At 42.6% G+C, this 24,927-nt stretch overlaps 1 protein-coding gene across 1 annotated transcript; it reads right to left on the bottom strand.

Moving 5' to 3' along the window:
* Nucleotides 1-29: 29 nt before the first annotated feature.
* Nucleotides 30-24,927, bottom strand: LOC143942428 (interferon-induced very large GTPase 1-like). Its single transcript, XM_077463723.1, has 3 exons — nt 24,797-24,927; nt 16,569-16,635; nt 30-7,705 (listed from the first exon to the last, which is right to left on the bottom strand). Exons 1-3 carry the CDS (start codon nt 24,848-24,850, stop codon nt 375-377), a joined length of 7,452 nt encoding a protein of 2,483 aa, XP_077319849.1. The 5' UTR covers nt 24,851-24,927; the 3' UTR covers nt 30-374.

Here is a 24,927-nt window from a genome sequence, read left to right on the forward strand (position 1 = left end):
AAGTCCCACTGTACCGGGGGGGGGGGGGGGGTACTGGGGTACTGGTATCCCTTTTATTTAGGGATTTTTTCCAAAATTTGTTTTGGTAGAGGACAGTTAGAACCTCTGTCACAACAACAGGAAATGATAGGTGATCCAAAACATTACAGATGTCACCAGAACAGGAGAGGGAAAATCTTTCAATGGGGATGTATATCTTGGTGTCTAAAGGGGAGACTCCCCGAAACTTTGGATAGGTTTTCTCTAGCTTCCTGTTGTGTCTCCTGAACACTTGCATATCCCAAACAGGACACACTCATAGAAAAAAGATAACATTGACAGGGGTTCCGATCATAACCTGCTCCATCCAAAACAATTTTGCCAATAGACACGCTTTAAAGGTCCAACAAGCTGGCAATCACATCTTCTTTATTGATACTTTCCCACTGGCACGGAATTTCTCCTCTGTGTTCGAACTTCAAGCCATAGTCATCTTGCAGATTTTTACGGAATTTGCACACATACCACTTCCAGTACAGTTGAGAAGATGTGTCCGGGGTGATGCTCCAGTTGGCATAAATAGGGCCAATTTTTCTGTAATGTTTGTAAGGAATTTGAGTAAACCTGTCTACGACCAGGCAGGAATCTGAGCTAATAAGGCTTGAACATATCTCTGTGACAAATTCATTTGAATTCTCCCATGGCATGCCATTAATTGCCTGGGAACGGTGGAAAGCCACAGAGTGATCTCCATCATGGCCAGGGATTGTATTGGTGCATATTGCTTTGCAGAATGGACACTGTTCCCAGCAGCCACAGAGCTGCTCAATAAGTATTTCATGGGGCTTCTTCTCAAAAGAGTCAAAATTAATTGTTGCTAATCCTTTTTGAAAATTCTCAATGGCAGCATCCCAAGCAGTACACATGACTTCCTGAAAGAACTGGATGTCCTGGATCTCCTGGTGCTCAATGCTCTTCAGATCTGCTCTCGAAAAACTTACAAGATCCTCAATTCGTTCGTAGAAGTTATCAAGCCAGTTAGACATATCACTGCTTTTATTCTTAAATTTGGTGGATTCAATGATGCTCTCGAGAATTTTTTTGCGGAAATAATCAAGACTGATCTGCAAGAAATTCTTCATTCTTTGAGGATTCTGGCCCAGACAGTAATCGTGAACGCATTTCTCAATAAAGCTTTTGAAAAAACTTTTAGGGAAGTGAATATATTTCCTGTATTGTTCAAAGTCTTCCTGCTCAGCTAAGTCTATTAAAATGTAATTTTCCAGTTTGGAACGGTTACCACTAAAGGGTGGAAAGTTACAGGTCATCTCGTCGACAATCGCCAGAGTTGTTCTATCATATAATGCTGAACGCATAGCTTCCACAATCTTTGCACACAAGAAGTCAGAAAAAGTTTTGATGGAGGCTGCACCTTGGCAAGAAATTTTGAAACAATTGAAAAACTCTTCACGGTTGTTCTCAAGTGTTACAACAGGATTGTTGGCTCTCTGAAATGCCTCATGCATGGATTCAAACTTTGGCACTGCCAAACCAAAGAGATGCAAGGACACATCAAACTTAAATAAGTTGGTCACTTTAAATTTCCTTGATCCATCAGAATTTATGCTGTTTACAGAGTCAGATACTTTATTAATTATCTCATGAAAGTATACTTGATTATAATCTACTCGTTCTTTCCTTTTTTTGTCCAGGTAATCACAAATGTCTACAACAAGGTTATTGAACACCATCATGATCTGTTTCTTATCAGAGTCATCTGGTTTGTGGCGTTTAAAAAATGATGTCTTACCAACAGCATGATTTGACAAATCAATAGAGAATGATGTCCATCTACTGAAAGTGTTAAGTTTATCATTCATACTACGTTCATGCCTGAAATACCCCAACAGGACATCCTCTGCTTCAGCAATCATGTTAGGTTTTTCTGTATGTGGGGTAGTGGCATGTATTTCAGCAACCCATTCTTGCCACAGTATGTTGAAGTGGTCACTTAGTTGGGATTCATCTAGACCTTCATCTTTAATATCAAGTGCCAGCTGTTTACTTTTAGTAAATAATTCTTCCTCATATCCCGTCTGCCTCTGCTTCACTTTTCTCTGACTCTTTTTCAGATTGATGTGTTCCATTGCTTGTCTTGTGGTTTCTTCTACAAGCTCTGTATATAGACACTTTAATCTGTTTTCAGTGTTGGCTTTCCACTGGATTAGTATCTCTTTGTCCTTATCTTCATTGAAAAATATTTCAAATTCTTCTTTAATAGAGTCAAATGATTTTGTCACCTCTTCCTCCACAGCATTTTGGCTGATCCGTATCTCACCCTTCTTAATTTTGTTGTTCAGTCTTGTTTGGAGTTCAAGAAAACTGCGTCTCAGCTGCCATGTTAGATTTCTGTATCTGTGTTCTACCTTGCTGTAGGCAGAAATCTCCAAGGTGTTTTTAAAACTAAACACAAAGTTCTCATTTCTCAGAGCTGACCAAAGGTCCTCTATACGGACAATGAGTTCTGAGATGTTCAGAATGCTGTGGGAATCTTTTTGCTTACTAAGTATAATATCTTTGACTTTTTCAGCATCCTCGCTATAGCACGGGTTGGGTGGGGCCATTGGAGGGTTTCCTTCCCACAAATGAGCAAAATAATAAATGTGTGTTTTTGCATCAAATCTGATGACCTCACTAAATCGCTGAATATTACACTGTTCTTGTTCAGCTGCGAGAGCCGTCATTTTGTCTAATTCCATCTGAAGATTATGACGTCCTTCCATGTTTTTATCCCTAGCAGTTAAGTCTCCAACATTTTGATGAACAAAGAGGCAACTTGAGGAGAGCTTTACCCGTTTCATTCTAAGAAATGCCTGGACAGCAATTTGGAGAATATCTTTGATCTCAGAAGGATTTTCACCAAAGACGTTGATCAATGTCATGTTGCCCACGCCTATAACAAACGTTGCTAGTTCATTGTCATGATTCAAGGTTACTTTGCTGGATAATTCCATGGCTCTCAGGCCTTCAGTATCAATAACCAGGATGTAATCAATGCCCAAGTCTTTTCTGAGCTCATTTGAAATTTCAACAAGCTGCATAAAAGCTCCTCGGGTACATCTCCCGGCACTGACAGCAAATTGTAGACCAAACATGGTGTTGAGCAGAGTTGATTTACCCGAACTTTGAACCCCAAGTACAGATAGTACAAATAATTTCTTATCTCCTATGATTTTGTTTAATTCTCCTAAAACAGCTTTTATCCATTTCAAGGGCACATAACAAGCATCCCCATCCATCAGCTCAATAGGGTATCCAGCAATCATCATGTCAGCAGCAATTTTAGGCAGCTCATAGAAGCAGTCATCTTTATATTGCAAGTCATAGAGAGCTTCATAAGTCTGTCCAACTTCTCTAAGGACATGCTCAAGACCAAACATACAGGCATTCATCTGATCTGAGAGAGACTCCAATTCTTCCTGTACTGCATTCTTCAAATCTTTGGCCTCTATTTGTTCTGACTGAAGTTGACTCCATAGTTTGTTGTATTTATTCCGTAGATCCATCACACAGTCACAGGACAAGTCATCAATGTAGATTTTTAGCCACTGTAAGAAGAAAACTTTGGTTGTTTTTGAAAGAGATTTCAACTGAGAGATGAAGGTTTTCATGAATTCATTTTGACTTGCGTTTTCTATCTGTTTCTTCCTGATTAACTTTTTGTCCATCTCAATATTGCTGGAGTGTTGCTCAATGCTTTGATTCATCTTGTTCTGTAGTCGAGTCAGCTCTTTGTCTTTTTTGCACCAGGAATGCCAGAGCTCTCCTGAAAGGGGTAACAGTTCGTTCTTGGCCTTCAGAAGATCTTTTTGTTTTAAAAGAGACATAATCATCTTAGCTTGGGATTTGCCCTCTGTGCATTCCTTGCTGTCTTCATCCACTAGGAACCCATGCTGTCGACCTATTTCAGCACAACGTTCAAGGCTGCAAGGCTTAGAATACAAAGCCAACAAACGACAAAGAGAATCAGTTAGTTCCTTCAAGACTTTTGCTTCATTTTGGTTTTTTAAGCCAATTATCACCTGTTTGCTTTCTGTGTACACATTCATAGAGGACTCTTTGTCTGGGGAGAGAATGATCAGTGGTTTCTCTTTTAGTTTTTTTAACAATTCACTACTTTGTTCTTTTTTATCAGATCTTGAGAAAAGAATTACATTTACTGAAGAAATCTCTTGTAAAACTGAAGATTGTTTGACATATGTCAAGGCATCGCCATGGAGATTAACAAAGGCAGTGAATTTTTTAAACTGGTCTGTGTCCTTCCCACTTGGGCAAAACCAGAAGATCTCAGCAAGTCCATCAACCAAAATGCGATTTTTCACACTGCCTTCACAGTTCCTATGAAAGAATACATCATGTTTGTGCTTACTCAGCAGATTGTTTAAAATCTGGGATTTTGAAAATGGAGCTGTTCCAAACCGAGTGAAACAGACAACTGGAAAATCACTTTGACAGATCGTTTTTTCTTTATGCTTCACAACGTCTGATACATCAGTGTCCAAAATACTCTTATAGACCTGTCTGAAAGCCCACAGAGGTATTTCAATCATGGGATCATAAGGCCTTGGAACTATAAGTGGCAATGCAAACTGGCACATGGACATTTTGGTAAAAATATACTGCCTCATCATGTCATCTGCACAGTGGAAGATTGCCAACAACAGGTCCATTGGGTGTATCTCCTTTGTCTCGGTTTGAACCACATGTGTCTCTTCTTTGGAACAGAAATCAAATAGGTCATCAACTGTGTCAAACATGCTAATGTCATCTTCAGGGTTCTTTACATTTTTAGCATAGTTAACATCAGTGTTCTTGCATACAAGGTACCTAAAGCGATAATCTAAACCCATCAGCATCTGCATAAACTGCTGAGGGAGCTCATTCTCCTTCTCTGGATGAATCTTAAGAGATTTGTGAACTACATGAAAGTTTCTTCTATTCAATCCTTTAGGGTAATATTGCCCCAGGCCCAACATTTCCATGAAACTGTGAACATTTTGATTGTCAATAGTATTTTCTACAGTGGTAATGGTTGGATGGTTTTGAGATTCAGTAGTTGATACAATTATTGTTTTTAATGTGTTTACAAGGCTTTCTGTAGCATTGTTGCCAATGGCTTCAGAAGTACCCAAGCGTAAATGGTTCAAGTCAGCAATTAAATACTGCAAATCAAAAGGTTCACTATGCTTTTTTAGAACAGTCATTATCTCTGGTTCTAGGGTACTTCCTATGTTCTCCAACATAAATTGGAGAAATTCCTTTTTTTCTGTAGTAGACCTGTGTCTACTGTCCTCGTCACCCAGTGTTAGTCCTTCTGCCAATATAAAGGCTTGCCCTCTATATGCTTTGATGTCTTTGAGATTCCTATATTCCTTGATTAAATACTGCATCTTTTCAACCAAGAAGGTGACTTCTTGCCACCCAAGACCCTTCTGGAAATAATGATTCTGCAATGAGTATCCCACACAGTTTGCAGCACAAACAACCAACAGCTCCTCTTCTTTTTGTTCCATGCGTCTCAATGTTTTTAAGAAGGATTGAAGATAAGAATTGATAATAACTGAAAGTTTAGTTGTTGCTTCTTGAATTTCCTCATCACCATCATCAGTTGAATTAACTTGTAGGTCTTCTTTAGCCTGGGACATCAATTCAATTAGAGCTGAAAAATCAGAGACATCAAGAAGGTGTTGCTCTTTCTTAGACTGGTAAATCCAATTAATTAGAGGTGCATAAAAATCTTCATTGACACTTGAACATGCAATGTTTTGAAGAAGACATTTCAGCATGCAACGAATAACGGATTCATCTTCTCTGAAGCTTTGACTGTAAAATTCTTGAACTCTTCCTAAGAAACTTCTTAATTCTTCATGAGGGAGGCAAACATTTAACCAGACATTGTAGTTCCCAGTCTTTTCATTGAGATACTGTCTAAAATCAATCAACCTCTTTAATTGCTGCTGTGTTGGATGAACCTCCCAAGATAGCAGTTGTGAAAAAAAGGAATTGGCTTCATTAACGGCGGTGGAAACATTTTCACCAATTGGCAAATTATGGTGTAGACCAGTAGCAGATGCATATATGTTTTTTAGATCTTTTGCTACTTGATACACGTTTTTAAAATCTTCTTTGTGGTTAGACAGTATTATATCCCAGACTGGAATTAGATGGGTACCTCGGTCGATCACACTCCAGGTCTTATTGTTGGCTTGAAGACCTGATTTCCAGTCATTTGGAGAGTCCACTGTTGGGGGTCCTCCAGTTTTTGTTACAGAAAGTTCAATGTTTTTCTCAAGCTTTTTAGTCTCATGTTTGGAAGAGGATTGTTTTGTGTCAGTTTTTGTGACATCAATACCAGCTGATGCTGACCATAGACCAGAATAACTTACATGCACTGAAGCATTTACAGCCCTTGTAGTTTCCTCTTTAACTTCTTCCAGCATCTCCTGTTTAAACCCCCGGGATGAAGCTGTCCACCAATATATTCCTCCAAAATGAAGTGGCCCTTGATTAGCATGAGAGCCAAAACAGCTGAAGAACTTTTTATATCGTTCCTTCACAGAAGCTTTTTCTACCTTATCACAATAATCCAAAAGTTTCTCAATTGATTTTAGTTCTTCCAGGGCTGCTGTAGAGAGATGGAGCTTCTCTTTCGGAATATAGCAGGAGGCCAGTGGAATGTAGCTGTATTTTGTTGTAGAGATATAAGCATGTTCTGTGTTAAACTCTCTCTTTTTCTCTGACATATTGGTTGAGCTGTAGCCAAAACTGGCCTCAGCTTGGAACCCCCAGAAGCCACCTTTAGCTGCAGTAGTAATACTGAAACCCAACTTCTCCATTGAGTGTTGGAACATTGATTCTTCATCGGAGGATGAGAACTCTTTCTGCTTAAGCACAGGTTGCTGCAGAGGACCAGCGAGAGCAATGCCACTTGGAACATCGAGAAGTCTTTCCCGTTTCATTAGAACATCCTCCTGCCTCTTAGTCATGTAAATTCCTTCCAAAGCAAGACCACCTGATGCCTGATATAAAACATCTGCATCTGATAGGTTAGTAGCATTGGATGGTGATCCCCCTGTCACAGTCAGCTCTTTGTGTGATTTTTCAATCATTTCTTCTAGCGGTTTGGAGGATTTTACAGATTTATCTTTGTGCTTCTGCAGGCTCTCAGCGGTTGACTTAGCAGTGTTATCGTTCAAAGTTTTGGCTTCTTTATGCAATTTTTTAATTTCATCTAGTGCTTTCTTGGCTTTGTCTTGGTTTTCCGAAAGTACTTTCTTATCTTTGTCTTGTTTTTCTTTTAGCTCTCTTTTGGCTTTGTCTTGGATTTCTTTCTTCTGTTCAACCTGTTCATCCAGTAATTTCTTCTGGGTGATCTGAGGATCTTCTATATTTAAAAGCTTCTGTAGTGCCTGTTTTTCCCAATGATGTTCTGTGTTCTCTACAAGTATAAGGTAGTCCTCAGTACCCAGATATTGCAAGGCCTCTGTGGTTTCCACTCCCAGGAGTTGCTGGAAATGTGGCACCCATTTTTCTGGTTTGAGTGCAAATGTTTTAAGCTTCTTGCCAAGCTCTGTTTCTGCTGGTTTGGGTCCAACGTCTTTTTTGCCAAGCTCCATTTTTGCAGGAGTCTCATCTCTTGCTGCCTGTTGAGGCTCTTCAGACAGGGCTACAAAACAAAGACAATATGCTTTAATACTCTGTGAGACTTAAGTCAGCCATAGACAGATCTAAATTCAACCAGTTCAGCAGGACCCGGATAAATTTCGACCTATGACATGCTGGTTGTACTGAAGTCGATTGATCAACTTCCGTACAACCAGACTGTCTAGGTTTTTTTTTCTTGCTATCACTTCTGGTGGATATACTGTAGCTGCCATCAGTGATGACTGTATTCTGTTAGTGGTGAAGACTCACTGCATTCCCTGCCAGCAGAACACAATAAAGCTGCAGGAGGGACTCCTCCATCAACACTGACTGCTTTGATGGGGGAATCAAGCAATTTTCCAAGGGTTGAAGGAAAGAAAATTGCAAAATATATGGTCCACCTGAAAGTCAAGTGATAAAAGTTGTTTATTTGAAAATGCATAATGTACGCAACTCAATAATAAATACAGTGAAAAACATTTCAATTAACACCCTTAGCCCTTGTACACACAGTTGGAGATTCTGACAACCAAATCCGTTGGATTTTGTCTGACGGATTTTGTCCAAAACTGTTGCATACACACGGTCGGACAAAGTTGTCGGAAAATCCGACGTGATTACGTTATTTCGTTACAACGGGACTACGTTCAGGCTAGTAGCCAATAGCTTTGGTGTAGGAATTTGATATGAGCATGCGTGGCACTTTGTCCGATCGGAATTCTCTACACATGATCGGAGTATGTCCGAATGGAGCATTTTTTGGAAAATTTTACCGGCAAGTTAGAAAAGTTGGTCCGTCGGAACAGTCCGATGCAGACCACACACAGTCGAATATCCGACAAAACGGTCTGATCTGACACATTCCGTCGGAATCTCCGACCATGTGTACAAGGGCTAAGAAGCAAAATTTTTTGCATTGACCACCACATTTGATAGTAGAAATCTACAGAAGGTACAACAGTTTGGGATCTGCAGTCTGATCTGGATGTTTAAAGCAGAGGTTCACACAAAAATTTAACCTCCACTTTTCGGAACCCTCCCCCCCTCCAGTGTGACATTTGACACCTTTCAGGGGGGAGCGGGGTGCAGATACCTGTCTAAGACAAGTATTTGCACCCACTTCCGGGCATAGACTCCTGCAGCAGTCTACGCCTCTTGACGTCCCCCCCCCCCCCGTGCTGTCTGCTGGGACACACACGGGTCCCAGAGACAGCAGGGACCATTCGGATTGCGCAGTGTGACTCGCGAATGCGCAGTAGGGAACCAGGAAGTGAAGCCGCCAGGCTTCATTTCCTGATTCCCTTACCAAAGATGGCAGCGGCAGCATCTGAGGACCGAGGGACGGTTTGACCTCAGGTGCCGACATCATGGGCGCTCTGGACAGGTAAGTGTCCATATTTTAAACATCAGCAGCTGCAGTATTTGTAGCTGCTGACTTTAAAAAAAAAATTATAATTTGCGGGACTTCCACTTTAAGTTCAATAGACAAGAAATCCACCTATAACATTGAACATTCATTCAACATTAGTCATGTGTGAGAGTGGAGTGCCTTGGAATCTAAACTTCAGTTCCTCAGTACCTAGTTAAATATGCCAGTGCTACTTTAAATGCCACCCATTTCTAAGCAGCTAAGGACTTCCATTACACAGCTTCACTACTTAGGGGTCTATGTATAAATAATTTGCTTTGTGAATGTCTCAGCACAAAAGTCACAAATAATACCTGTATAGTTTGTAATACAGTATGTGTGTAACGTCAGTTTCTATTTGTTGCCTTTTGGCAAATATAACATTCCCAGATATTCAATCCTAATAGAAAATAGCCTTGAGAACATACTTTATAACCAAAGGCATTAAAGAAATTTGATCAATGGAGGAAAAAGCCTGAAGGTGGGGTGCAGTGTGTTGCAATGGCAATAATTCACAGTCAGGTGCAATTGAAGACTTTGTGGCAGCAGGCAGGTAAAGTCACCTGGTTGTATCCAGGATGGTAAATATGTGTGTCCTAGATTCAGGCTTTATGCAGACTTTTACAATTAGAGGGGAAGAGTTAATGAGCCCAGCTGAAGTAAGTGGGCTCATTAAGACCTCTACAAAAAACCCCAGCATGCTTAGGGAGATGCTCCATCCTGGAACCAGTTTTGTGTGTATAGACTGGGGAGTCTGAGATCTGTTCTGTGCGGTGAGTTAACGCCTGTGTGGCAAAATCTTTACAACAAAGGCAGGGACTGGTACAGCACAAGGCTGCACCCAGTTGTTAGACAGGGAGTCTACGTGTGTAGTTAGAGGTCAAGCTGACCAGGATTTATTTTCTTGTTTTATTTTGTTTGGCTGTTATATGTATCACTGCATGTAGCCTAAATAAACCGGATCTTTTGTTTTTTGAACCTACACCGCTGTCTGCTGTGCCTGACTTTGTGTTGTGAACCCATCCAGGGGGTCACACACACCCGCTGCCGAGCTAACCCCTCACAACTTGTATTGAAGTAATGCAGCAACAGTTCAAAACAAACCCAGTGGAAAGGCTGCCCAACCGGGTACACTCACGCTTGTCAGAGCAGATTGCAGCAGAACTGACAAGTCTGTTAAGAGGACAGTCTGACCGTCTCATGCCCAAGCAAGAAGATGTCCAGAGGAGTTGTGACCCTACGCTTTCCCTCCTAATCAGGAACCTTTTCTTACTGCTAGTACTGTCCATATTAAATGGGATACCTTTCCTTTCACTACCCACTCCCACAAAGCACACCAAACATGAGAGTCAGAGCCCTAAATAGGCTCTGCCTGGCCCAAGATGGCTGCCAAAGTCACATGGGGCAGCAGCATCCAACCGGATTGCTTCCCCAGTGACCCAGGAAACCATGGTGGAACTACGTTTCTCTTGAGTTCCTCTCCAGCTACAAGGCCGCTGCGGATGAGCGCCACCTGCAGTGGAGAAAGAAGAATGCACCTGCCTACAAGCCTAACACTATAGGCCAAAAACATTCCACCAGAAGCGGAAATAATATAATATGAGGGAGGCCTTGGCAAGGTATACAAAGTATAAGTGCCAAGGAAGTGAATCCTGCGCAAGCAGCTAGACTAATTGGTATTTGGCCAAGTGAACTTCAAGCTGCAGTGGCAAGTGAGACATTTAGTCGCTGTATTCCTACCACTGCTAAATGTGACAGCTTCCTGCTCAGGGCTCCTGGTTGTTGAAAAGGATCATTATGAAATTGCTGACTAAATACGATCGGACGTGCGGGCAGGTGTTTTTCTTCTGCCAGGTGTTCATTATGAATGACATGGATCTGCATTGCTCGATGATGTAATTAACGGTTTATTTACATTGTGGGAATCATTTTTTAATGAAAGGGCTTGATAAAAACTGTGTGTTTATTTACATTTTAAATTTTTTTTTGTGAATGAGTAGGACTACTATGTCCCCCTTACTCAATTTGCGTGTGGGGCAGTATCTGGGGTCCCCCTATAGTTTAAGGTTGCCTCCAGATTCCAATAAGCCTCCCACCTGTAGACCCCCACAACCACCAGGCTAGGGTTGTAGGAAAATGCCCTTGTCCTCATTAACAATGTACCCCCCTCCCCCCCATGGTGAGAACATGTGCCCCAGAATGGTTAAGGAGGGAGCAGGCATACAATTGTCCTATAACTATTCTGTTTGCATGCTTGGAAAAGGGTTTTGTTTAGATATTGGTGGGGACCCCATGCTTTTTCTCTCTTGTTTTTGTGTGGGGTTCCCCATTACAGTCCATATCAGACTTTAAGGTTCTAGAATGAAATTTTGGGGGACCCATGCCTTCTTTTCAGGGTTCCCCATAAAATCCAGACCTGACGGGGCTGGTATGAAGAGTAACCTACGTATTTTTTTTTACACTATCCCTGCCCCTTTGTTTACATTCACTTGTCAAGCCAGAATCCCCAGCTGACAGCTGAACGTGCCAGACGGGCATGATTCATTGATTGATAGAATGCCAGCCAGTGCTGGCTCCTGAGCCCTAAGCAGGAAGCTTTCAAATTTAGAAGTAGCAATGATATCATTGCTAAATGTTTCACTTCTCACTGCAGTCAGAGGTTTGTTCATTCAAACACCCATTAATTCGATCCTTTGTACAGGAATCTTTATAGACTGTACACAGTGCTGAGGTTTCCCCCATATTGTTTCCACTTCTGCAAAGGAAAAGAAAATCCCAAATTTTGGGTTGTCCCCAGAAATGTAATAGAGGGGAAATCTTCCAATGGGGACACTAGTTCTGGTGACCTGGGGGTCCCCAAGAAATTCCCTTAACCAGTTCCCGACCGGCCTGCACAGATATAGGACAGCCACCAGAGGGCGCACGAGCAAAGGCACCCAAGCACACTCGCTGCACAGCAGGGGACCCGATGCGCATGGCTGCCGGGCGCAATCCCCGCGGCCCAGGCGCAATCGCATGTACGAGCGCCAGCACAGGGATTTGTGTGTGTAATTACACAAATCCCTGTGCTGTCAGAGGAGAGGAGACAGATCGTGAGTTCCTACAAAGCAGGAACAGGGATCTGTCATCTCTTCTGGTTAGTCCCATCCCCACACAAAACACAGTGAGGGAACACACAGTTAACCCCTTGATCACCCCCTAGTGTTAACCCCTATCCTGCCAGTGACCATTTCGCTCTATAAATGTCAATGGTCCCAAAAATGTGTCAAAAGTGTCCGACCTGTCCGGCGCAATGTCGCAATACTGCTAAAAATCCTAGATCATCGCCATTACTAGTAAAAAAATAATAATAATAAAAATGGCATAGCAATGCCATAAATCTTTCCCATAGTTTGTAGACACTATAACTTTTGCACAAATGAATCAGTATACCCTTTTTGCAAGTTTTTTTTTACTAAAAATATATAATACATATTGGCCTAAACTAATGAAGAAATTTGTTTTATTTTTTTTAAATTTGGGGGATATTTATTATAGCAAAAAGTAAAAAATATTGTTTTTTTTTTTAATTGACACTTTTTTTTTGTTTATAGCACAAAAAATAAAAAAACACAGAGGTGATCAAATGCCAAAAGAGAGCTCTATTTGTGAAAAAAAAGGACGCAAATTTCCTTTGTATTGCATGACCATGCAATTGTCAGTTAAAGTGATGCAGTGCCAAATTGTAAAAAGTGCTCTGGTCAGAAAGGGGATAAAATCTTCTGGGGCTGAAGTAGTTAATTTGCAGGGATTTCCTCTCACTTTCTGTTTGGCTATGGGATAGGAAGTAAAGGGAAATCTCTCAAATGGGACACAGATTTGCTCTATCCAAAATGAAAAAAGTTTTGCCTATATTTTTCTTTAAGCCCTTGTACACATGGTCGGACATTCCGACAACCAAATCCGTCGTATTTTGTCCGAAACTATTGCATACACACAGTCGGACAAAGTTGTCAGAAAATCCGATCGTACTTAACGTGATGACGTTATTTCGTTAGGACGGGACTACGTTCAGGCCAGTAGCCAATAGCTTTGGTCTAGGAATTTGATCTGAGCATGCGTGGCACTTCTCTACACATGATCGGACAAAGTCCGATCGGATCATGTTGTCGGAAAATTTTATAGCCCAGCTGGAAAACTTGGCCCATCGGATACTCCCACGGAAACAGTCCGATGGAGCCCACACACTGTCGGATTATCCAACAACACGGTCCTATCGGTCCATCGGAATGTCCGACCGTGTGTACAAGGGCTAAGGCTATTTTCTCCTAGGATCAGATGTTAAGGAATGTTACATTCACTATTGCTGCAAAAACAGGTCCTTCTACAACATACAAAAGGAAGAGTTCGCATTTCCAGGAGGTAGGAGAGCCACTTCATACACAGGTCTGTTAGGCGCTGAAGATTTGAAGAAAAGGTCTAGCTGTACAAATTCAAATTAAAAGAAAAAGAAACCCTATTGAAGCCTATAAGATTATTTAATCAACTGAAAAGGTACAAACAGTTTGTATATAGTAGGATGGGCACAGTGATAGAATTTACCTTTTTATATACCTAGGATCCAGCCTTTGTGAACTTCTGATAGTTATAGGTCTTGTCTCTCCCCCAGTCTATGATTGGACAGTGAGAGGAAAAACAGCAGACTAATGTGCCCATTCCCTGTCCTATTACTATCCCAAGTCCTATTCATTTGCCATTACAATCCCTGCCCCTTGACCATCCCAATACTACTCCAATCTTTATCCCATTACCATCTCAAGTTGCGTCTCATTAATATCCCATTGCCCATCTCATTAATGTCCTATTCCCCATCCAATTGCCATCCCAATCCCTGTCCTATCACCATCCCAGCCCCTGCCCCATTGCCATCCCAATACACATCCCATTACGATCTCAGTCCCCATTCCATCAACTTTTTATTCCCTGTCCCATGGCAGTCCCACTACCATCCCATTCCTCACCCCATTACTGTCCCGCTACATCCCATTCCCCATCCCATTATTGTCCCAATACCATCCCATTCCCAGGTCCATTACCATCTCAATCAATGTCCAATCACTATCCCAATACTTGTTCCATTACCATTCTAATCCTAATCCCATTACCACCCCATTTTCTTTTCCAATCCTTGTCTTATTGCTATACCAAACCATGTCCCATTACCATCCCAATTTCTACCCCATTACTGTCCAATTCCCTGTCCTAGTATCAACCCAGTCCATTCCCTAGGACGATTCCAATCTGCGTACTATTTTGATCTTAGTCCCCATTCCCTTACCTTCCCATTCCCTGTCCTATTACAATCCCATTTCCTGTTAATTTATGTGACAGACTCAACCAGGACAGCGGCTTTTTGGAGAGGACTAGGAGCCAGCTCCTACCCACTGATTATGGCCTGTGGAGAGAGCAGATAATTCTCGAAAGATGGACAGCCAGATAATGGACACTTAGTTCGATCCTTGGATTACTTCTCTGAATAAGGACAATAAAGCTTCCCTTCTGGAGTGGATGGAAAGGTGTAATATTAATCTTGTACAGGTAATGGTCAGAGGGAATGTGGTGGCCCTTCTGCACACTGGGTTGGAGAGGCTCCTTCACTTGGGACAGAAATATTTATCAACAATGTCCCTTAAGAAATATATGAATATAAATTAATTCCACCTTTTCAGACTGCTGGAATATTGTAGGAGTTTGTCTCGTAGATTGTTGCATACTTTTTGCCAGATAGTCTGAGGTGGGGTTTGTTATGTTTTTATTGTTAAGTTGGTCATTCTCATTGTTCTATTGTTTCTGTCTGGCTGAGCATCTCTTGTAGATGAAATTAATCTTGTAAAACATTTTACTTGTTATGGAACTATTGTGGGATGTTCTATTTTATGCTTATAATAATGTGTATTGTATAGCACATTGTATTCAGGATTGTAGGTGCCAAATGATCTGGTCACCTAGGCTGGTTTAACCACTTTCAGACCGGACCATTTTGCTGGCTTAAGACCAGACCACTTTTTGCGATTCGGCACTGCGTCGCTTTAACTGACAATTACGCGGTCATGCAACGCGGCTTCCAAACAAAATTGACGTCCTTTTTTTCCCACAAATAGAGCTTTCTTTTGGTGGTATTTGATCGCCCCGGCGGTTTTAATTTTTTTGCGCTATAAACAAAAAAGGAGCGCCAATTTTTTTTAAAAACGCATTATTTTTTACATTTTGCTATAATAAATATCCCCCAAAAATGTATAAAAAAACATATTTTTCCTCAATTTCGGCCGATACATATTCTTCTACATAGTTTTGGTAAAAGAAAAATCGCAATAAACCATTATTGATTGGTTTGCGCAAAAGTTATAGCGTTTACAAAATAGGGGATATTTTTATGGCATTTTTATGAATCTTTTTTTTTTTTACTAGTAATGGCGGCGATCAGCGATTTTTATTGTGATTGCGACATTATGGCGGACACATCGGAGATTTTTGACACATTTTTGGGACCACTGGTATTTATACAGCAATCAGTGCTATAAAAATGCACTGATTCCTGTGTAAATGACACTAGCAGTGAAGGGGTTAACCACTAGGTGGCAGTGTAGGGGTTACGTGTGTCCTAGGGGTGTGTTGCTAATTGTGGGGGGGGGGGGGCGTGGCTGTGTTGTACACATCACTGATCTCTACACGCGATGGCACAGCGGAAAATTTAAAGGGATGTACCTGTACGCCCATTTGCCTGTCTGTGCCATTCTGCTGACGTAAATGTGTGTGCGCCGGTCGGGAAGTGGTTAAGTGCCTAGTTAATTAGTTCATGTTAATTATATCACTGTCAGCTATTAGTTGCTAGTGGGGGAATTTCACCAACAGACCATCCTGCTGATAAGGCTGTCTACATATCCAGTTACTGATTGTCTACATGTCCAGTTACTGATTGTCTACATGTCCAGTTACTGACTGTTTGTTGAAAAGGTTGAATGTACTTGTGTTTCATGTTACTGGATATGCAGTTTACCCCGCCCTTTGTCATTATGGGAAAAAGAAGGGATTGCCCAGGACTGTACATCTCTTTGTGCCTGTGTTTCAATAAACAGTTTGATGTTTTGCACGACTCTACGCTGTGTCCCGACAAGTGACTGGGTGAACTACGGGATCTTGGATCATTCTGTTACCAAGCAAGGGAAGCTTATACAGCAGACATACTCATTTTGAGTACAGGGATCCATCACAATTTGCAACTACAATCTCTGTCCCATTAACATCCCCATTTTCCATCCCATTATCATCCCAATCCCTGTCCTATTCTCCATGCCATTACTGTCCCATTTCCCTTCCTATTACCATCCTAATCCCATCCCATTCTCCATCATATTACCATCCCAATCCCTATCCCATTAACGACCTATTCTCCATTCTATTACCTGTCCCAATCTCTATCTCATTACTGTCCCATTACCTGGAGCTTCCATGTCCATCCTTTTGTCCGCCATTCCAATGTCCTCACCTGAGGCGGCTCTCCTAATCTGCAGACAAAAAGTTAGTATGAATATTTATTATCAACAAGTCCAATCTGCTAGATTGGTTTTATAAAAAAAATCTCAGTAACCCATATTAGTTCATAAATCACTAAAATCCCAAATCATCATTCTATAGAAAAATTGTTTTGTGTCAGAGAAACCATTTTTTAAAGAGTCTCCATTTTATCAGGAATTGCAGAGAAATTAGCATTTTTGTTCCTGTGTGTGGACGCTCCCTTAGCATTAGAGCTTACTGGGTCTGAACCAGGAAAATAAATGTGCTCCCATTACATATTCCTACATGAACTTGGCTGCCAATCATCCCAATGCAGTGGATGGCATACTTTGCATGGTGTCAGGCACTGGTGTGCGGGGCAGGTGCTCTCCTACTGCAAATCGGGGAGATAATTGTGGTCGTTGGTTAGGTTGGGTTGAATTTGGTTTACATCACAGTGGAGTTCTTGTTGTGTTGTCTAGGAGCAATATGAAAGGTCTCAGGGTTGGGTGGATTCTTGGCTGGAGCCATCTTTCCAACACTGACAGGTGAGGGGATGTTTGCCATCCACTACACTGACCCCCACTGTGGGGTACCTCACCTGGGGGCATTTTCTAGTTAAAGCTCTTCTGTCCCTCTCCTCCATCAGCCTATAACACATACATTATCCAACAGACCTGAACATCTTTGTGAGTGAACCAGAGTTTTATGTGGTTGGAAGTGTCCCCCATACCCCCTGGTGCAGGCATATCATATGAGATAACTCACTTAGAACTTAGTTCATTTTAAGCTGATCTCCAGCCTTCCCTCCAGTCTAGCATTGTTGTACAGGCTCTCCTCCAGTGCTGAAATGTATTACTTTGATTTCACTGCACACTGTGAGCGTCTCACAATGCACATTAGAAACTGCAGCGATTCATTTCCAGGCTGGAGTATGTCCAGCATTATCTAGCACTTTGTTCCCCAGCCTTACTTTGGCCCTCCCCTTTCATTCTTTGGACTTCAGATCTTTTGAACATGGAGGCTTAGCATCACATGTGGGTGTTACCTACAGTGGTCTGCATGTAAATATAGCCTGCCTAGAAACGCCCTTTCCTCCAGGCTGACAAAGAGTGGCCACATTTCCAAGCTGCCATTCAGGAACACCCCCAACCCCTTTTCGCAAAAAAGATGTACATCACGGGGTCCCCTTAGTCTGCCTGTGAAGTGGCGAATCTGCATAGAACATTTTGCAGCAAAAATTACATTTCTAAAGAAAAAAAAGTGAGTCAAATCACATTTAAATTGACTTATTTACGAAATACGAATATTTGGCTTACGAAATTGCTGACACCCGGCTATTGAAAAAAAAAAAAATCCAAAAAATTGGCATGGGGCCCCCAAGATCCATGCCAGACCCTTATCTGAGCAAGGGCGCAAAGGTGGTATAGACTGGGGGGAGGCCCACACCGTTAAAAAAAAAAAAAAATCCTTTTACAAGATTTTTTTATATTTTATTATTCAGCTGTCAGTGGAGAAGCCCATTGACGGCTTCCCGGCCCCACTCCTTAACAACTGGATATTACTGCACCCTGATTGGGCAAAGCTTTGTCCAATCAAGGTGCAGAATACACTGTGCAGAGTGGCTGTGTCAGTTTCATTCTGGGACACTGTATTGTCCCGGAATAAAGGTGCCTGGGACCCGGGACAGACCTGCAAAATGTGTGACTGTCCCGGGCAATCCGGGACATGTGGTCACCCTAGGCTGACACCTACCCATCAAGGCATTTTGATATTTACATAACTCCTCCCAAGAGCCTGCCCACTGCTTGGGCTGAGGGCTCTTGAAAAGCAGGGTGCTTTGATGTTTCCAGGAAGCAATATACAGCACCCTGCTGGCTCCTCCCACAAACTATAATGTGCCTGCATTGCACAGAGAAGCACATAGACCCAGTGATAATTTTAGTGGGACTAAAATAAGTTTATCAGCAAAATGTCATGTTGATGATAGAGAAGGGGGAACCAGGGAAAGCAAATAATAGGTAAATTAGCTTTAAAGTGGGGGGCGTGTCCGGATGTGAGCCGAGGAAGACATGCTGCTGTGGAGCTCCTCACATCCTGATATCATCTACTGCCATCCCCTGCTTGACTGACCTGGGGAGCCTCCAAACCTGCCCCATAGGTCCCTGGACATCCCCTGAATCCATCACACCTTAAATTGTGGATCCCAGCCGGCCGCTAGTGTGGTTATCTGATCCGTGGCTGGCTCCACACAGTCAGGACCCACCGCCTACGAGACCACACAAATCCTCCACGCTCGAGTGCCGCAATCCCCCACCATCATCCATCTAGGGCAGCTTCTCCAGAGGGGATAGACCGGGAGGAAGCCACCAGAGGGCCGCCAGTAGATCCTCAAGTACTGTCTCTCCACGCCACGGCCCTACGAGGCTGCCTGCATCCCCCATTCCATCTGCTGCCATCCTCTGCATTAGCCACCCTGGTGTGCCTCCAGGTGTGCCCCGGGGTCATTGGATATCCCCTGCTTTCATCACAGCCCAAATTGTGGATCCCGGCCACTAGTATTATCCGGAAAAAACCCACTTCTAAACTATATTCGCACCTGATTATCACCTCCCTCCCGACTCTGGAAAATCTGAGAGCTAAATGGTCTCATGACATCCCCGATTTTGACAATGATGACTGGGATGACATATGGGATTTCCCATTTAACTCCCTGGTCTCAATGAGAGATCGCCTGATCTAATTTAAGATAGTCCATCGAGCATATATCATCCCTCATAGACTACACAAAATCAATTCCGACTCCCCTCCCGGATGTTGGAGATGTGGAGGGACTCCTGGGGACTTCACCCACATCTTCTGGACCTGCCCGGCAATTGTCGGCTACTGGAGGGAGATATTAGACTTTATCACACAAATCACCTCCATGCCACTATGACCATCAATGTCAACCTGCTTACTAGGCCTGTTAGAACAACTAATTCCTACTGTGGCGGGACGCACACTGGTGGGATTACTCCTGTTCTATGCCGGTAAAGCCATAGCCCTTAGTTGGCGCAAACAAATCCCCCTTCTCTTTCCTGTGGAAACAATTAATCAACAATAGCCTACCGCTGTATAAAGACACGTTTGACAACTAGGGTTGCCACTTTTTCTTCAAGTCAAACCTGAACACTTTAGCGGTGCACAGCAATTTGTTTTTATACATATATTTTGCTATTAAATAACATTTCTAATCATATGAAGTTAATAACAAGGGCCCCCTTTTATATCTGAACTTGCAGAGTTCCCTTTCACTATAAGGGGGACTCTGCAGACTCTGATGTAAGGGAGAACTCTGGGGAGTAAAGGATGCTTTGGTAGCCATGATTTAAGGGGTAACACAGAGAACTCTGATGTATGGAGAGGTCTCTGATGTAAGGGGAAACACTGTGACCTCTGGTGTAAAGGGGAACTCTGATGTAAGGGGTGACCTGAGAACCCTGACACTCTCAGCTTAGACAACTGCATGCAGCAACCCTGCTGGGAAGCCATAGCCCAGTCTAAATAATGTGTCCGGGTTTCAGGCAGTCTAAAACCCGGACACATGATTCCAAACCCGAACTGTCCGGGTGAATCCTGGACAGGTGGCAACCCTAATGACAACAGAGGCTGCCCAAACAAATACAACAAAGTCTGGTCTAAAAGGCTGGCAGATCCCTCCACTGCTTCAGAGACCTCTCAGTAGAGCCCAATCATGAAATAGCTCCCAAGCGGGTGCAGAGTATACACAATAAATCTATCATATATTTTACCATAATGTGCACAACTGTGCAGAGCACCGCTTCGTGACCCAATGAACTGTGCCACTATAATAACTATCATAACCTGTATTTCATGATTGATGTTGACATATGATAAGGTAATAGCGTGATTCTTGCAAAGATCACATTGACACTGTACAAGACCAATGTATGTTTAAGTGTTTGTTCTCTGTTTGAAAAACAATAAAAAGACTTAAAAAAATAAATTAGCTTTAAAGTATAGGCAAAACTTTCATTTTGGAAAGAGTAAGAAATGGTTATCACCCCTGGCAGATTTTTTTCATCATCTGTGTCCAATTGTGGAGCACTTCCTGTATCATAGCCAAACAGGAAGTAAGAGGAAATCTGCAAATTAAGGGACTAGAGGTCACATGCCTCAGGACTTTAAAGGTGTCTGTGTTGAAAAAATAGTAGTACCACAATGGTATAATAAAAAAGTACAAATATGAATTTTATTTTTACAAAATATATATCAATAAATGAATTAAAGAAATCACATATACATAAAAACAGAGACTGTAGAAACAGTCAATAATTCACTGCCAATTATATTTATACATAATTACAGCATCTCCCAGTTCTACCTAGCAACAAGTGACGCTGATCTCTGCTCCATGTGATTGGAGCAGAGATCAGTGTTCACTAAAACAAAGCCCAGCCCCCAACAGTTAGTAACACGCCCCTAGGAACACTTAACCCCATACACTGCCACCCACTGGTTAACCCCTTCACTGCCAGTGTCATTTACACAGGAATCACTGGATTTGTATAGCAGTGATTGCTGTATAAATGACAATGGTCCCAAAAATGTCCGATGTGTCCGCCATAATGTCGCAGTCACAATAAAAATCGCTGATTGCCGCCATTACTAGTAAAAAAACAAATGATTACTAAAAATGCCATAAAACTATCCCCTATTTTGTAAACGCTATAACATTTGCGCAAACCAATCAATAATTGCTTATTGCGATTTTTTTACCAAAAATATGTAGAAGAATACGTATCGGCCTAATCTGAGGGAAAAAAATGTTTTTTTATATATTTTTGGGGGATATTTATTATAACAAAAAGTAAAAAATAATGCTTTTTTTCAAAATTGTCGCTATTTTTGCTTATAGCGCAAAAAATAAAAACCGCAGGGGTGATCAAATACCACCAAAAGAAAGCTCTATTTGTGGGAAAAAAGGACTTAAATTTTGTTTGGGAGCCACGTCGCACGACCGCGCAATTGTCAGTTAAAGCGACGCAGTGCCAAATCGCAAAAAGTGGTCTGGTCTTAAGCCAGCAAAATGGTCCGGGGCTGAAGTGGTTAAAGTCCCGAGGCATGTGACCTCTAGTCCCTGTTTTTCTTTTCAATATAATTGGGGATGTGGTGTCTTGTTTTGACTCCTCTTTTCTAAAATTGGTCTCTGCAAATTATGGGACTCCTCTCCTGGGGCCTCCCAGGTCACCAGAACTAGTGTTCCCATATGAAGATTTTTCCTCTATTACTTTTCTGGGGAAAACCCAGAATTTTGGATTTTCTTTTACTTTCACTTTCAATGATAATGGTAAACAGGACAAATCGAGAGGAGGAATCTCCCTAATGGGGGCACAGACAGCAATAAACAGTGACAAGCATTCTATTCCCTCTCCACTCTATCCAAAACTTAAAAAAAGTTTAGTTATACTTTAAGGGTTCTTTCACACTGGCAGCACACCTTGCCAACCCTCTGAAAAGTGGCCTACAGTGAATCGCCTTTCTGAGGGCAGTTATCAGATAGCTGGGTGTCAATATGTCGCCTCCTCACCACCTGTTTTAACCCTGAATAACCCATAACACCGTGTCACAGTGCATGTGGTTTGCGGAGCACCTCAATTTAATGGAATAGATTGTATTCAGTGCTGCCCATCAAACCCGACATGGAGTATCTCATTTTTGCCCTGGTACAACTCTATCCTGCTGCTGTTAAGGCTTAAGGGGTTAAAACGTAGCTATTTTCTGCCCCCCACCCTTCTATTGCTCACCACCTTCACTATTGCGCCCCCCTTCTCACCATCTTCCTCTCTCTTTCTATCACATAGTCCAAAACACAACAAAAACAACTGCTGTGCTTATTGTGGAAGGATGGCGTTTAGGAAACCAAAACACATACATAGCCCTTCACCAGGAAGGAATACTTCTCATGTGTAACAGAGCAAGGAAGGGAGAGATATTCTGCAGAGGGAAAGTGATAGTCTTCAGACAGAGAGAGAAATGCCTTAGGAGAGAATAGAAGAGACATGCGGGGATAGGAGAGATATTCTAGAGCAGTGGTTCTCAACCCTTCTAGTGCCGTGACCCCTTGATAAAATTTCCCAAGTTGTTGGGACCCATAACAGTAAAATTATTTTCGTAGCGTGGTTTGTCAGCGCCCAAGGCAAGACAAGTAATTTGCGCCCCTAACCCTAACTAGTACAGTATTAAAACCCCTTATGGTACACAGGGCCGTCTTTAAGGCAGGGCAAAAGGGGCAGCTGCCCTGGGCCCTGTCGTTGTGGGGCCCAAAACAGCTGCCTCATACTTGCCAACTATCCAGGTTTAAATTCCCTCGTCCCTTGAAGTTTTATGCCTGTGCTGTGTCCCGATATCTCAGTGTGAAGTGCTGGTACTAATGCTGCCCAGCTCTGCCCTATTGTTGTGTGCAGATGACTCACCTGCAGATCCTATGTTTACATGTAAATAACCGGCATTCGTATGTAAATAGCGGCAACAATACTAAGTAAATAGCTGCGGCCAGCGGCATTGGTATGCAAATAAAGGCGGCATTCCTATGTATATCATGCTCCCCTGCTGTGAGGAGGTGATGTGCTGTAACCTCTAGCAACTAATCAGTGAGCCGTAATGTGTGCTGTAACTTCTAGAAACTAGTCAGTAAGCAATAATGATATGCTGTAACTGCTGGCAACCAATTGATGCCTGATTTGATACAGAAAACTGATTTTAAAGAGGGATTCCGCCCAAAAAAAAATATTAAAAGCCAGCAGCTATAAATACTACAGCTGCTGACTTTTAATAAATGGACACTCACCTGTCCCGGGTTCCAGCGATGCCGGCAGCCGAGGCCGATCGACCGCTCGGGCCTCGGCTGCTGCCGCCGCCATTCGAGGTGAGGGAATCAGGAAGTAAAGCGAATCGGCTTCACTTCCCGGTTCCCTACTGCGCATGCGCGAGCCGCGCCGCGCAATAGGAGATCTCCGCGCTGTCACTGGGACCCGTGTGTGTCCCAGCAGACAGCGCGGCAGGGCAGGAAATGGCGTAGACTCCCGTGGAAGTCTATGCCCGGAAGTGGGTGAAAATACCTGTCTTTGACAGGTATCTCCACCCCCCTCCCCCCTGAAAGGTGTCAATTGTGACACCGGAGGGGGGGGGGTTCCGATCAGCGGAGGTTCCACTTTAGGGTGGAATCCCGCTCTAGCTGCTATTTATTGTATGTCTCAGAGTAGGTGGAGAGGGAAATTGCATGGGGGGGCCCCAAGAATTTTTTTTGCTAAGGGTCCAATCTATACTAAAGATGGCCCTGATGGTACATTTTAGGATGTGCCACTCTTTCTCTTTGTTCTCCTTTCTTTCCCTTTTATCTCCCTCTATCCTAATTGATTTATTTTTTCCCCCCCATCGCTCTCTCTATCCATCTTTCTTGTTCTTTCTCTCCTGTTTTCTTTGGTCCTCACCCTGTTTTCGTCTCCCTTCCACGTATTTTCTATTTTTATTCCTTCTCTTACTCCTTGGTGTGGGGTTGGGGAGAATGGGATGAGTGGCAGTATTGGCGAGGAGTTGGGATGGGCCAACTAAGTTCTGATCAGCCAACTAAGGTGCTCCTGATCAAAGGTCATCTGCTGATCTGAGAACTGTAGTGAGGACTTTTAATGGCAACTACAATCACGGATAGTGTTACTCACTGTGTCTCCGATTTCACTGTGTCTCAGACTTTGTGGTGTCTCGTAGCAGTGACACCTATGCCGAAATCAGGAGATAGGGTCTCCTCAAACCCCTCCCACTTCACATTCCTCACCAGTCAGCTGACCTCTAGTCTCTGTTCCCCAGCCCTGCTGTGAACTGAATGGGCAGCTGCGCAGAAGCTGAATGGACGGCTCCAGGAACAGCCCAGGATTAGTTGACCCCTGGCAAATCATCATTCGACCCCCAGGTTGAGAACCGCTGCTCTAGATAAAGATGAGAGATACTTTGCAGGGAAAGGAGAGATGCTTTAGTTAAAGAAGAGAGATACTTTGCAGGGAAAGGAGAGATGCTTTAGATAAAAAAGAGAGATACTTTGCAGGGAAAGGAGAAATGCTTTAGATAAAGAAGAGAGATACTTTGCAGGGAATAATAAGGGGAAGCCCTCACCTTAGTCAGAGGTTCCTGCAGACCGTCTCTCCATTCTTCTGTTCCTCTTCGCATTCTTGGTTTCTGTACAAATTGGTTTCACTTTCTCTTTTACACACAAACCAGTCTGCACTGACATTGAGGCCGCACCT

Source organism: Lithobates pipiens, unplaced genomic scaffold (assembly GCF_037356315.1).
Source record: "Lithobates pipiens isolate NorthernLeopardFrog02 unplaced genomic scaffold, aLitPip1_a1.2 Scaffold_30, whole genome shotgun sequence".
NCBI classification, from domain to species: Eukaryota; Metazoa; Chordata; class Amphibia; order Anura; family Ranidae; genus Lithobates; species Lithobates pipiens.